At 40.1% G+C, this 15,434-nt stretch overlaps 1 protein-coding gene across 1 annotated transcript in view; it reads right to left on the reverse strand.

The window, feature by feature from the left end:
* The window catches only part of ABCC9 (ATP binding cassette subfamily C member 9), a 70,499-nt gene that overhangs the window by 40,596 nt on the left and 14,469 nt on the right, over positions 1-15,434 (reverse strand). The window contains exons 9-15 of the mRNA XM_030959611.1: positions 11,853-12,047; positions 9,180-9,344; positions 7,493-7,648; positions 5,504-5,638; positions 4,144-4,306; positions 3,472-3,512; positions 2,243-2,385 (exon numbers count right to left, since the gene is read on the reverse strand). Of these exons, the coding sequence (XP_030815471.1) occupies positions 2,243-2,385; positions 3,472-3,512; positions 4,144-4,306; positions 5,504-5,638; positions 7,493-7,648; positions 9,180-9,344; positions 11,853-12,047 (998 nt within the window). The remainder of the gene's footprint in view (positions 1-2,242; positions 2,386-3,471; positions 3,513-4,143; positions 4,307-5,503; positions 5,639-7,492; positions 7,649-9,179; positions 9,345-11,852; positions 12,048-15,434) is intronic.

Below are 15,434 nucleotides of genomic sequence, written 5' to 3' on the forward strand. Positions count from 1 at the left end.
GAAAGCAGAAGGACATATGCCTTCAGATCAGAGATTTGAACATTAATCTGCAAATGAGAAAGTAGTCTATTTCAAAGCCTGTCTGTGTATTTTATATTAAATTATCAATACATCTTCAAGCCACAGAGAGACAGGTTAGCAAGAAAGCACTGCTATTGTCATTATTTCCTCCTGCCAGCATGTCTGTTCCTGTCTCCTCTCTTGAACAGAAAATTTATGTGCCCCATAAATTCTGATATATTTCCATATCAGAATTTCAGTCTTACATAAGGGGGTAAGCAAGAATTTATTTTCTTGTAGAAGATACAAGACTTTGTTTTGATCATGCACCTAAAATCACATCAACCCTTATTTTGCATTTGAATGAGATACCCTCAGAGGTTTTAATGGCACTTGGACAGAAAATTGAGATTCTGACCAAAGTATAAACTCTTAATCCCCAAAATAATAAGCACATATTCGTGTATGTATTTGATTGAGGATAGAGCCATGGAGTGGCCAAACATACATTCTTTATCCTTCACTTGTGGGACATGATGTGCATGGGAGAAAGATGTTAGGAAATTAGTTTGACAAAGGATGCAGTTTGTTTTGGCAAATCTGGTCTTTAAATATTGTCCTGGGGGTGGCCAGCAGTGTTAAGGAAAATGTACACACCATTTTGATATTAGGGCTATGCTAAACATAGTACAGAGATGTAGAGGCTTGGATGATTTATAGAGAAGCCTGGACATTTTCCATTACTCAGAAATCATTTTCAACATAGGGAAAACATCTCATGTGGCCCTGCTCCTGCTGCTGCTTTGATAAAAATAAACTCTGTTAAATTTTTTGTTTGTTTGTTTTTTAAAGTCAGTGTGGCACAGGCAAAGGACAGCCGTGGAGCCTGAAGTCCCCTTGACTGCTGCTTGATATTACCATTACCCACTAAAAACAGACAGTGACAGCAGCAATGCCATATCTTGCCAATGTGCCTCAGCCTTGGCATGAAGGAAAGATGTTTCTGGGTGTGAAGGTTAGTTCTGTCTTCACATCCTGCTAGTGCTTGGCATCTGACACCTTACTCCCAGCCAGGTGTCACTTTGCACCTCTTGGGACATCTTGGCAGTGTGTAGGTCTGCATAAGCGCACTATGACTGTGACTCTGTCCATACAGGCCACAGACACAACACCCAAAAGCTGAAATTCAACATATACCAATCTGCTCCTTCAAGATTAAGTGCCCTATAGCCCAGCATGAAGGAAGCTGCCCTGTTGGGCTGTTTTACAGAAATAAATACCTGGAACAGGATGCAGGACATTACTAACTTCTCACATATAGCCCAATGTAGTTTACGCGGAGGCAGGGTTTAGCCAGTTACTCTTCCTTGCTTCAGTAGGGCTGTTCTTGTTAGAGAGCTTCACACCAGGCTCTCTCACCCCCTCAGCGCTGACAAGAGCCCAGAGAGTGTGATGGAAGAGTGGTGGTGTGTTGTCAGAGTATGAGAGGAGGAGCACCTCCCAAGGAAGGACAGTGAAGCTCTGAATCCCAACTGCCAAAGTTAGTGAAATTGTAAAAAGAATGGAACATTAGGAATCATAGAATTACAGAATGGCCTAGGTTGGAAGGAATCTTAAAGACCACCTGGTTCTAACCTCCCTGACATGGGCAGGGACATCTTCCACTAGCCCAGCTTGCTCAGAGCCCTGTCCAAGCTGACCTGGAACACTTCCAGGGATGGGGCAGCCACAGCTTCTCTGGGCACCCTATGCCAGGGCCTCAGCACTCTCACAGGGAATAATTTCTTCCTCATATCCAACCTAAACCTGCTCTCTGACAGTGTGAAGCCATTCTCCCTTGTCCTGTCACGCCAGGCCCTTGTCAAGAGTCTCTCTCCATCTTTCCTGTGGCTTCCCTTCAGGCACTGGAAGGCCACAATGAGGTCACTCCAAAACTTCTCCAGGCTGAACAATCCCAATGAACAATTCCCTCAGTCTTTCCTCCCAGCAGAGCTGCTCCATCCTTCTGATCCCCTTGGTGACCCTGTTCTGGACTGGCTCTAGCAGCTCCCTGTCCTTCCTGTGCTGTGTTTCTTTTTCTCTGTGTCATGCACTAAAAAGGAAGGGTCACTCTGATTTCTCTCTCATCTTTAGCATCACAGGCCCACTTCACAACACTCTTCCATGTGAGCTGGTAGGAACAACTTTTTCTGGTACTGAACGTGAGTGTTCAGGAGTTGGAGGAAGGAGAAGGACCACTTACCTCACGATGGCCTTGACTGCAAAACGAACGACTGTGGAGAGGAGGAACAGAGGTGTGACCAGGATGTGGAACAGTGACAGGGATGCAAATGCCTGGGCGGGCTGCAGTGGCTTGTCACTGGTGTATGCATAAGTCACAAAGGTCTGTCACATCAGGGAAAGAGCATGTCAGGACAAGGACTCTTGAACAAGATGGACAAGGACAGCAAGCAAAATATTTTGCTCAGCTTAGGCTAAGAACAATCTAAGTTCCATGGGAATCAGGATAAAATGCAGAGAAAGGTGTGTTCTGTTAAAACAAAATAGATTTTAAAATCTTGCCTGTGATTTCAAGAGGTTTACATGTTGAAGAATGAAAGTTTTCAATTTTTACAATTTTTCAATTTTTACAATTTTCATTGTAAGATCTAGCATTTGATTACAGCTTTGTAATTGACTTTAGGGTTTACAAGAAACACACAACCCAGAAAAAAAAACATTAAGAATCTAACAAATCTTAGGGTTTTTTTTTTCACAGATGCAGAATTCTGGTCATAAATGTTCCAATTCTTGTACACACTCAGCATACTCTGCCCCCAAAATTTGGTCTATGAGAGCTCCTTACTGACCAGCATGTCATAGTTCCTCTAGTGCATGAGGCTGAGACTTAAACCTGGAGGACAAGAAAAATTTATTCCTCTTTAAACTGCAGAGTACCCTTTCTTGAAAACTTTAATGGTGCCTCATAATGCATTTTGAAACAGGAATTAATTTTGCTGCTAAAGAAAAAGACACTCAAAATCCCTTTCAAAAAGAGCTTCTCAAAATGGGTCCTCTTTCAAGTTGCAATGGTCTTTCTCTTTCTTTCTTTCTTTCTTTCTTTCTTTCTTTCTTTCTTTCTTTCTTTCTTTCTTTCTTTCTTTCTTTCTTTCTTTCTTTCTTTCTTTCTTTCTTTCTTTCTTTCTTTCTTTCTTTCTTTCTTTCTTTCTTTCAAAAATTCAAGATGTAATGATTTTTCTTTCTTAAAGTAAAAAATTATTTTTCTCTTTGGTTTTACCAATCCACCTTCTGGGAATGAAACCTCCAGTGTCATGTTCTCCTACAGTTAGCAGAGGCACTTTAATTCATCTGCTGGTTTTATGAAGAATAGGTCCTACAATAACAATGGTGCTATTTCTTCCTTTTTACACCCCCTCTCCCCACTTTCCTTTCCCTTCTTTATAAGGAAAACTGAAAAAAATCATATCTTACTGCAAGAACAGCTGCTATTGGTATGGCTGCATTCATAAAAACTGGGAAAGAGAAATAAAATAAGCATCAGATTATAGGAAATAAGAAAAAACAATTTTACAGTAACTGTATGACACTAAAATGATGCAGTTATTTCAAATTCAAGTAATTAAGACTCCCAAAGGAAAATTAGTCTGCAGGAAGAAATTTCCTTCCCTGATAGTCAGAGATCTTAAACACACCAACAAATAAGGCATAGAATTCTCTCATTTGTCTACTCTACTAAGCTGGGATAAAAATCATTATGTGCACAATTAATATGAAACACAACTAAAACATTACTTAACCCTTCTACATTGCAGAAAACACAATTTATATGAAGAAAATATAATCTATCTTTGCTGCTGTCAGGGCTGCCAATATTACCTGGAGCCTCCTTACTATAAAGCAACTCCTAACTGCAATGTCACAATGATGGTAAGAGAAAACTTACTGCAAAAAACCCCCAACAATATGTATTTTATCCTTTTTAATTTCTGTGCTATGTATTTATCATACCTTTTTATTTTAATGACATTACACACAGACAAAAATGTCACAGGCACAGCTGTATCTCTCTTTAACTGAAGTTGGGAGGAATGTTGACATGAAAAACAGGATAATTTTCCAAGCACTAAAACCACAGTTACTTACTGGAAAGAGATGTATGAAGCGCAAAGGTTTTGAGACTGGTGAGCTCTTTCATTCTCGTTTCTTCCACACTTTTACAAAATATGTGCTCCCAGGCATAAAGCTTTAATAGCTTAATGCCTTTGAGTATCTCATTGGTTTTCTTTAATCTCTCAGTAGAATAGTCCTTCAGTTCAAGAGAAAACCAGGGAAAAAATTTATAACTGTTTGATGTCTTAATGACAAACGTCTTTTCCCCTTGCTTCTGTTGTTAGATTCATTTAAAAAATAATTTTGTTCATTTGTGATTTTGTACAGGTGCCATACTAAGAGGAAGAATATAAAATTTCATTTTCTTTAGAGGTATTAAAATATTTAAAACCACTAGGGGAAATGGTGTCCATAACAATAGACAGAAACCTAAATGGGTGTATTTGCTGATGCAAGAATCATTCTGGGATCTAGTTGTAAAAATAAGTGAGATATTTATCAATGTATTCAGCTAAATTCTCCTCATCAGAAAACAGTAATGATAAGTTTTGGTAAAATCATAATCCAAAAGATGTTATGAGTCAGAGGAAGTCAGAATAGAGCAGCAGGAAACTGAGATTATTTCCAAAACTATGCAAAGATAAGTCCTCTGTACAATTTTTATAGGTTACAAAAATGGGCACAACTCAACAGGATTGAAGTGTGCTAGCAATTAGATCCATGCATCAACAATTTGCCTATTGAATATTAAGATAAAAAGGATCTCTAAATATTTGGCAATTTAAACATCAAAGGCTTATTTAAAAAGTTCAAGGGTCACAGCAAGAAAGTTAAAAATTAGACAAAAGAGCAGAAAACATTTCTAATTGGTGAACTAAATGAGGCAGAAAAATAAACTTACAGCACTGAAGAATTTAGATATGAATATATAATAATCCATCAGTGCCAACTAATTTTTAGAAAATACCAAAGCTTAGGCAGCGAGTAAAATGTCTCTAGACTTTACAGAGGGAGGTTGTGCACATTCTTTAATACTTTTCTGCTATAATTTATCAGGTTTTTGCACTGTTTGCTAACATCCCATGAAATACAACATCTCCATGCGGGAATAACACCCTTTCATGGAGTGGAATTGAGACAAAATTGGGCTAGTTGCATTAAAAATACTCTTTGCAGAGAAGGCAGGCCAAGGCCCACATACTTTTTCGAGATTCTCTTCTGACAAATTATGGGGAAGGAAGAGACACTGAGCCACAAAAAACAGACATGGAGGGACAGTGCAACTGAGGGATGGCCTGCCCAAATGCACAGGTTTTCACTAACTAGAAAAACAGAACCCAGAAACTCTGTTCTCATTTCTGGATCACAAATATCACTGAAATAATTCACTTACAAGAGTGCTCTTCTGAGCCTCAGCTAGCTTGGTGGCTATGAAGTACTGGATGGGAGCTAAGAGCACGATGACAGCAGCCCCAACCAAGGCACTCACTCCCAGCAGGTTATAGAGGAGGATCACACCCATTATTATCTGTGAAGAGAAAAGCAACACAGGAAAAAAAAAAAAAAAAAAAAAAAAAAGAGAGAGAGAGTCGATTTCAATATGCCAGAACCACACCAAGAGAAAAATGTTTGTTCTTCTAATAAACACTTAAATGGTTCATAGGAATCAGCTGAGCCCATACTTCAGGAGGTCACATTTGGAAAATGTGGGAAATAAACCCAGAAGCCTTTCTTTTTGACATTAACTAAATAGTTTGTGTTAGTGCCTGGTAGTTCTAATTCCAGACTGGGTTTCCACAAAACTAAAGGAACACTAAAATGATGGTGCTTGCCCCGAGGCATTTTACAGAGATCCTGGCCTCAAGTCCTGTTTACACTAGAGCTCCTTACCTCACTCTGGAAGCATTCAGAGGTCTTTGGGCTGTCATGGATCAGAGTTGCATTGTGTTATACTGTCCCTGTGCAACTGCGGGCAGAGGGACATCACAGACAGGCACTGAAGCACCAAGCAGCTGTGCTGGGACTGACACAAACTGAGCTTGGGCATCAATACCATGCAGCTCTGGATGAAAATGCTGCCTTAGCCCTGCAAAGGGTTTGGGAACACTTCCTACAGAAGGTTACCTGGGAATGGCTGTGGTGTGACTCCTGTGATTCTGGTTCCTGAGTTGATTCAAGCTCTGCTATATAAATATTTGTATTAAAAGCTCCACTTTGGGATAGAGTGATGTCCTCAGTGATAAGAGGGCATACAGAATTAGTTGCATATCTCATACTTTTATCTCTTAAACAAGTCTGTCTTTAAATCTCCCTTCTTATTTTACAACATCAGAAGTAAGAATCAATGGTGTTTAACATTTTTAAAGCAATATTTAGCTTTTCAGGCTCCTGTACTGCAAATTACCATACCTAGCCATAGCAATCAGATCACCTGTTCATTTAAATAACTTTCAAAGTATTGATAGCAACACTTCCATCCACTTCACAGGATATGAAACAGTGAAATGAAACCATATATTATGGTTATTTCTAATTTCTGTTTCCATGTAGCCTTTTTTGCCTTTTTTCATGAACTATTTCATGACACTCTAAACCCTACTCAACCCATTAGTAGTAGTAATTAGTGACTAATAAAATAGATTACTGATGCAGTTTCAGGAAATTCAGCAAAACAGATCTACTGTAAGAGTTCGTTCTACCCCTTTAAAAAATTCTTTAATGTCAGTGGGATCACCACCAGGTAAGGACCATGCCAAACACACCCTGAGCTAAAACTCTGAAGAGGCAACAGGAGTCCAAGCTTCAGGGAAAATTAGCACTTCTCAGGTCATTAAGTCATTGGCATTTTTGAAAATTTCTTTCAAGCTAAATAATCTCAACCATTCCTTCCTACAGATCTGACTCAATTTCTTTCCCAGCCTTGTTAAGAAGCAGGGATGTTCAGTGACTAAGTTGCTTAGATGAAGGCTCCTCTGAGCATTGTCAGTGGTCATGTCAGTCATGGAACAGGATTCAATTGCTGTTAGTCCTGCCACAAAACCCAGTTACAAGTGGACACTGCAGAAGCAATGCTTAGGGCTGATGCCAGGTGGCAAAATAAAAGCAATGGATTTGTGTCAGCAGTGGAAGAAATATGAGCAGGAAAAAGGATTGCAGGTCCTCATTCTTCAAGTCACAGACATGGAAATCCTGCTAAGAAAACCCTCTCTCTTCACCGGCCCTTGGAAAGATACCTTTCCAGCCCTTGGGGAACATTTCGGCTTGCTAATTTGAGTGGGAAGTGCAGGTTCCCCTCTGGATTTTGTAGCAGTGTCCCAGACATGCATTCTCCTCAGCCAGGCTGAAGTATCTCTGAAATGAGGCCCTAACTTGGATGCTCTACCTGAACAGGCATTGCCCACAGATTGGGGCACAGGAACAAGAACCACATTAATTGGTTGGTTTCTATGGCAACCAAGTTATTGATTTGTCCCAGTGTCATCTCTCCCATGGACAAGTTGGATGTAGAAAGCCTCAGGATCTTATTATATATCATTGCCTGTAAGAAAGGGGGAAAAAAGAAGTTACTAAAATGATATAATTATAAAAGAACAGTAGCAGTGGTGTGTTTCAAACTGCATCATCAGCCTTTACCTAGGACAGCCCTTCTCCCAGTCTCTCACCTGAGACAAAGAGAGATGGAGACAGAGTGAGAGAAAGCACAAGAGAGAGAACTGACTTTAAAAAACTCCAATTCCTCTTAAAAGGTTTGTTGCTTAACGCAGACCTAAAATAGAACAAAAAATGACAACAAAATATCAAAATTTAAGAAATTGGCCAAAGAACCTTTTTAACAAGCATTTGGTGAGCCTGCTTTCCTGTGACACTGTCTGTCAAAGAGATCCTTGTTTCTGATAAGACAGGTAAATTCATGCTGTGAAGTTTGATCAGAGTGGCTATTCCTTTGAGTATTCCTTTGAGTTCCTCTCCATTACCTGGCCATTCCTTTCCATAAAATTTGTAGGAGTTTAACAGGGTTTAAAATAATCAGGGCTTACATTTACTGAATTTTAAAGGCAAATATTGTGAGCCCAGTTTGCAGTTATGATCATACATCAAATGCTGCAGCTCTAAGGAAGTTTTAAAAATAATTTGTACTTTTGGACCCATTTTCTTCATGAATAAAGTATATCCTGTAGAATTAATCAGAAATGCCTGGTGAATTGCCTAAGCTGCATATGCTCCTAAGAGTCCCAGTTTTGGTAAGTGGGAGTCATAAAAAGGAGTCACAAACATGAAATAACCAGGAGCTCTTTCATCCCCAAGTCTGTACCATCTATCCTGGGAGAAGGCAGAAGATGTTTGAAGCAGCTCCATCAATCAGAGCAAGTACAAAAAAAAAGAAGCTTCCATGCTGAGATGATATTCCCATGGTTAGTTACATCTGGCAAAACATCAGTTCCGGCTCCTGGATTGCTACTGCTGCCTGTGGAGTTTGGTCTGTGCAGAGCCCTGCTACACCCGCCCACCATGTGCTGGGCTGTGCTGGCTCCAGTCCATAAACAAGGCTCTCACAGAGGGTTAAGGGATGCGGGGGTTACAGACACAGCCCTGCAGATGAATCACTCCTGTCCCATCCCACAGGGCTCTGTGCTAAAGGGCATAAATATCCAGAGTCACTACTGCCGACGATGCACAGCGTTCCCATAAAACAAGGACACTCTGCAGATGGCTCTGTCCATAGTCAGCAGAAGCAAACTCATAAGCAAATGAACAGAGCAGATGCAGAGCCAAAATGACACTGCTCATCTTCATCTATCTCTCATTGTCTGCAAAGATGTGTTTTCATATGCATGGGTTTTTATGGGTGTTAAACTTCCAGCAGGTTAGAGTGATGGGATTCGTTTTTAGCAAAAGGAATTGGTGCCAACAGTTTGCCAGCTACTTTGTCCAGTTTTCAATATAAAAATACAGCACATATCTTCTCTGAAACCACAATTTCAAGCTCAGTCTTCAGATGAAGAATGAGACAAATGAAAGGGCAAAGCTGGAGCTGTTACTAGTGAATCTCCAGGCAGATCTTTGCTCACCAGTAAGGCACCCCGGAGGTTGATGCCAGTCTCTGTAGTCACATAGTAGGAGGCCTGCAGGAATGTCCTCTGCAGGATAAGAGCCAGGAAGAGAAGGACTGCCAAGACATAAACATTCCTGAGGAATTCCTCCGATGAAAGGTAGGAGTTTGATGGATCCTTCACCTGAAAAGAAAGGAAAAAATGATGCAAATGCTGTAGGAAGGATTGTATATTCCTGAGAACCTGGAAACAAGCAAATTTAATCATTGCATTAGAATAAAACATATTGCATTGTTATGGGGAAGTTATAGAAATCAGATTTCTCACTGACCTCTATATCAAAATCATTTGGATACAAATTTAAAACTTCGGTCCTGTTCCAAAGACTGAGGATTGAGACATTTTAGCAGTTCTAAGATGATTTAGTTTTAGCAGGAAAGGAACAATAAGATCACCATGTCTGCTATGTCTTTAGTTTCCCCATCAAATTGTGATGATTTGTAGGATAGAAATGCTACTCAGTAGAAAATAAAGCTCATTCCACCTGTCCCACAGAAAAGCTTCAAGAAAATATTTTTTATTATATGGGATTAGTTATTTATGTTGCACTTGCATATTATGGAAAGAATTCCTTCCACAATATAGTCTATGATAGCCATAAATTCTGAATAACGTTAGACTTATACGTGTCAGTATTCCACACAAAATGAAATTTAAATGCCTCAATATGGAAAAGAAAAAAATTTTGTTTAAGGCCCTTTGTTTTCATTTTCTAGTTTTTGTGTTCACTATTCTGCTCTGTTTCAGGCAGAAAAGGAAACAAATGTACCAAAATACTCCAAGGAAGACTGTTCCTTTGGTATTTCCGACCCAGCTGGAAGCAGGATGTACTGGAATTCTTACAGGGGGAGAAAAAAAGAAAAATAAAAAAGAAAAGAAAGAAGCCTGTTCTACTGAAATATCCAGCCTGATTCTCAGATGAAAGGTATGGGCAATATAAGAAAGAAAGCAATCTGCCCAAGACTCCTTGAAAAAGGGTTGCTTAAGTGCATAAATGGTGAGATAAATACATTTGAAAACCTCCCTTTTAATATTCTGCTGCATCTAACTTTCCCTTGTTTTCATAGTAGGGATATCATTAAGAAAATAACATTTGTAGATAGCTTTTTAAAATGTATATAGAGTTCTCAGGAATTAAGGCAGAATAAGCATAAAATTAAATATATTCACATTAGTTAGAACTAGAGAGAATTTAAAGGAGAAATGTTTAATAGCAAGAACAACCAAGAGAAAGTTTATCAAAATCCATAAATTAAAGGCACATGCATTCTGAAATGTATCCAAGAGAAACAGTGACTGTCAGCAAGCCAAGTGCTTTCAAGATCTCCAATGATTTCAATCTTCCCTTTAGCCAATGCTCGTTAAAACTTTAAAAAGCCACAACTGAAGACACGACACTGAAGAGGACAAAAGATAAAGGAAGTAGACAAGGTACAGATTCCTAATTCTGAGATCCAGAAATTATTTTCAAGATTAAATACTTTGTTTGTTCACCATGTAAAAAACCCCAACTTTTTGAAGGCACAAAAACATGCACTTTGCCTCGTAACTCTGTGGCTCAAATCCTGCATGTGCAGGTTCAAGGATGATAAAAAGCTTTATTTAATAAGCTGTACAATTAAAGTCTCCTTCAGAGCAGGAAAGTCTCAAGCCAAATTGAGACCATCAGTCAAGAAAATTAATGTCAAGAGTGAGCAGCCAAGAAAAAGATACATGGATAGTGATGATAGTCAAATACTTTATCTGGGGAGGAAAATGCTATTCCATTACATACCTATCTGCTCATTCAGAGATAAAACACTCCAAAAACTGTACGGAGATGTTTCTCTGTCACAAGACCAATGCAGGAAAATGTCTTTGTCTTTTCTTCTCTGCTGTCAGTAAAATAATTTTACCTGTATCTTTTTATTAGTTACTCATAAATTGTTTTTCTTGTGATAGAAAATCACTGTATCAGAGGCTTGCTCAGCATTTAGATGTGATCCCTGAAAGTTCAGTCTCAGTGAAACCTGAAATGAGCACTGAACTGGCATCTCTTGTGCATATCTAGTATCAGGAACACCATTGAGTAAAGTGTATATTTTTCAATTTCTCAATATGTGCCAACACAGTTCATCACAGCAGCAATCAATAAAATCAGCCACAAACAGGGACTGGCTACTGTCAGCTTCCCGGTATAAAAAAACAGATTTGAGAGAAGTCAAAACTGTCAGCGAAGTATAAACTGACAAATGGACAGGAATTAAGCAAAATTCCCAGGCTGGATGCATCACTGAGGTACCACCAGTGTGTGTCCTGCCTGAAAGAAACAGGCACAGTTGAAGACGAGCAGAAAAAATTGCTCCTTCTTCCCAGAACTGCTGGGATGACTCCATCAAGACAGACAGCTGGGGAGCTGGAGGGAGCCTCCACAACCTGTGTTCCATTCCTACCCAAGTCTCTCATTGCTCAGGTTTATAACTTGACTGTCTCTCTGTCTCTGGCATAGAAATATTCAATTTGCTTGAGAGAAACAATGAAATAACACAGTGATGTCTACAGACCTATCAAAGCATGCAGCCAGCTGTATTAAATACCTGATATGACTCTAAAACTACTACCAGAGTCTTTCAATTCACATTGTCAGGTTACCTTTTCTGTGGTGTTTGTATTATTGGTTGTATTCTGGAAGCCCTGGACAATGCCAGAAATGCAGAGTGGCCCAGCAAAGCCCAGCAGGTCGGCCAGGTAGCGGAAGGTGCTGCTGAGCAGGATTGGCCGTCCAAAAGCGCTGTACATGGCCAACCAAATGGAGGGACTCCGGTTGGGATGGTCCTCCACCTTTTTCTGGAAACAGAAACAGGTAGCCAGTGAAATAAGAGAAACCTCTCAGGCTTTATATGGCATCATTCCTGTCTGGATGCCCAAAAGGCTCCTGGAAGGTAGTTTAGACCGGGTGAGGCAGCAAATTTGCTGTAATTATCGACAGATTTCCGACATTCTTCACAGCAAATTCCAATTCTGCCTCCCCTTGGTAACTGTGGTTTCTCACCTCTATATCCCACCACTTTCCTCAACCTGTGAACACAGGAATGCAAGCAAAGATTATCATCCTGGCAGGCAGCCATTGTCTCTTGTCACATGTGTGCTCAGGGAAAGGTCTGACCTTGTAGCCCTTTGCTCACATGGGTAGTCCTGGTTTCACAAGCTGTAAAGGCTTCTGATTCAGGAAAAATACATGACAATTACAAGAATATTGTTTAATTTAATTTATCTGGAATTTTTCCCATCTCTTGGATGCATTCCAGGACAACACACTTCAACCAATCAATGATAACTGTGCTGAAAAAATGAAAGCAGCAGACCAGGATGGGAGGTAAGATTAAATCAACCAAGGGTCCTTTCTAGCCTTCAGATCTGTGAATTTACACAGTATCAAAGCTCTTGGCTAAAACACCAACCAGCAGATGTGGCTTTGTGTAATCAGAAGAGTTCTGATATCCCTGAGGTCCTTTCAGTTTAACAAAGGAAGAGTTTTACTGACCAGAGCCGTGCTCTGCAGCATGCTTCCTCGCACTTCAGGCAGCAGCTTTTGGCACTTTAAACAAGCATCTGTCATTTCTCAAGTAGCACAGATGCCTGCAAGCTGCAAGCCAAGTCAAGCTCTCTTGAGCATTCACAGAGACATTTTAAGCACAGCCAAGCAACAACCTCCCCCTGCCCCAACAAGTTCACCAAAGAAAAAGCAAACGTGCCTGTACCCTGCCTGGCTGCCTCATGCCTTTTTCCCCCTTCTTTTCTCAGTTTTCTCCTTTTGTGCCATTTCCACAGTTAGATGGATTATATGCATGGTGCCAAAAATGTGCAGGTTGATCAGGTGGCTGCCAGAGACTGGTCCAGGCTAGTGCCAAGGAGCTTAGGAAGGAGAAATAAGCACCATGGGGTCAAATTAGAGCTACCATTTCAGAAAGGGGTGAGAAGGAAACTGCTTCCTCTGAGGAGGGAAAGAGAACAAGGGCCTCGTGTGAGTTGCCTAGACAAAAGGTTCTGAATCTGTGACCTAATGGGTTTTGAGCTTGAGGGCCCAGAAGGATTAATCACCATCTTCAAATAAATGATTAGTAACTTTAACAGCTTGAGAGCATCTAAGCTAATTTATTAGGTAAATGGCTGCCTTCTTTTGGGAAAAAAATTGTTATATTGTTTTGGGCATTCAATTAATAGTAAATTTGTTAAATAGTAATAGTTAATCCTTATTTCTCTAACAATTTAATAGCCATTTTCACTGTTACTGAAATTCACACATTGGCCATCACTATATCAAATCTGTTTCCTTTTCATTGAAAAAAATGTTATTATCTAATTTATTGCAAAACACTGTTTTTTCTTCTTGTTTTTAATCAGGACTTTGTATTAGCTGAAGCATGTAACAGGAAAAGAGGAGAAAGACCTTTTTCTAATAATTTGTTTTCCAGAATGGTCCTTGAATGTTATGGGCTTGCATAGAAGTTTGCGGCATTAATTAACCAGTCTGGGCTGCTGTTCCCAGCTGCGCCACTTGATTTGGTTTTCCTTGTCTTTGTCAACTTCCTCTCAAATTCCTGTAATTTTCTCTACCTTGGGTACTCCATAGTTGGAATAAAGGGCTGTGAGACAGTGCTTTGTGATAAGTCACCTGTAAGGTTTGCCTCAGTAAATATGGAATTCTGACTGTTCCCATCATTCTGGAACTGGCAGTATAAGCCTGGTGCTGAAGGGCAATGCCCTGTCCCTGTGATTGATAGTCAACACAATTTCATTCCTCCTTTTCTTGGCCCTAATAGCTAAGAGCCATAGCGGCACATGAATAGCAGACATAGGAAACTAATGGTCTTTGACTTTAAAAATTGATTTTTCTATTAAATGCCCAAAAGAAAAGGTTTCTATTGCCCATCAGGACAAATTATACAGGATTCAGGGTAGAAGGGTAAACCAAATGTAATATCAATGTGCTAAATCTATTTTTGGATATGTGATATACAATGCACTGATATGTGGTGTGAAACATTTAGCCTGCTTCAATAGAAACTGAAACAAAAGCCAAGCAACAGAAGGAGGATCACTTTTTCTTTGCGGGGGGGAGCAAGGGATGTAAATGGAATTATATGAGAATTTATACTGTTATTTCCATTTTCATAGCATGCAGAAGAGATAGCAAGACAATGTCATGTGAACTATCTCAAAAGCATTTCAGAATACAGAGTATTCAAGTTCGGGTTCAGCATCTTTCATTAAGGTGTGAGAAGAAGAGTTTGGGAAGGAACAGGAGTTTTCTCTCTGCAGGGCTATGGAGCACAGCTGAGATCAGCTATCTGCAGGCACAGGCTGGGGTAACGCCACTTAATCCAGAGGAGGCTGTGGGCTCCCCTCACCAGCAGGAGATTAGTGTAAAATACACACTTGGAGCAGAGACAGTGGCATATCACCTCCTCCAGACTGCAGAACACACTCCGGCCTGAAGAGTTTTCCTAATTCTGTGGCTGTTTTCTGGCCCACCCAGGCACAAGCCAATGCATTTCTCCACAGGAATGAGCTGCAGCAAGTCCCACTGCCTGGCTCCATGGATTTGCTTTAGCCATTTGGTTTACTTTAACTTTATCTACAAAATACCAGTTTACTTCAGGGTTGCAGCCTGTTTTTGAATAGAAGCCCAAATGTGCTAGATGCTGTGGTAATCTCAAGGCTTTAAACAACTACAGAACACAAAATACCTGATGTAAGGCAGCATCAGAAATGTAAGTGTGACTGCATATGTTACATTTATGCAAGTGTCTATATGTGCACGACATGCACTGAGGGAAGCTACACACTGAAAGTTTGTGCTCATGCACAGGAGAAATGCACATTTACCTTGCCTTTTGGCATCTGAACTGCATTTTTGTGCAGGCACAGACAGTACCTGCAGATGTGAACAAGCTACAGACAAATGCTGTCACCCAGCTGTCGTGCCTGTCAAGAATGGCACAGACTCAGGACCTTGGGCTGTGTAGGTGCATATCTCTCTTTTGCCTCTTTAAGGGGTTTAGGCACCTTAAGAAGCTGCTCTAAGGGATGCACCTCTCCTAGGTTGCTGTGAAAAGCTCCTAAGTTGCTCCAAAAACTCAGTAGCTTTCTGCCTAAAGCAGCAGGATATTGATCTCTGGTCTCTGTAATCCTCAACTGCAGAAGGAAAAAGAAGCAACATGTATCTATGAA

This window comes from Camarhynchus parvulus, chromosome 1A, assembly GCF_901933205.1.
Source record: "Camarhynchus parvulus chromosome 1A, STF_HiC, whole genome shotgun sequence".
Classification (NCBI taxonomy): Eukaryota; Metazoa; Chordata; class Aves; order Passeriformes; family Thraupidae; genus Camarhynchus; species Camarhynchus parvulus.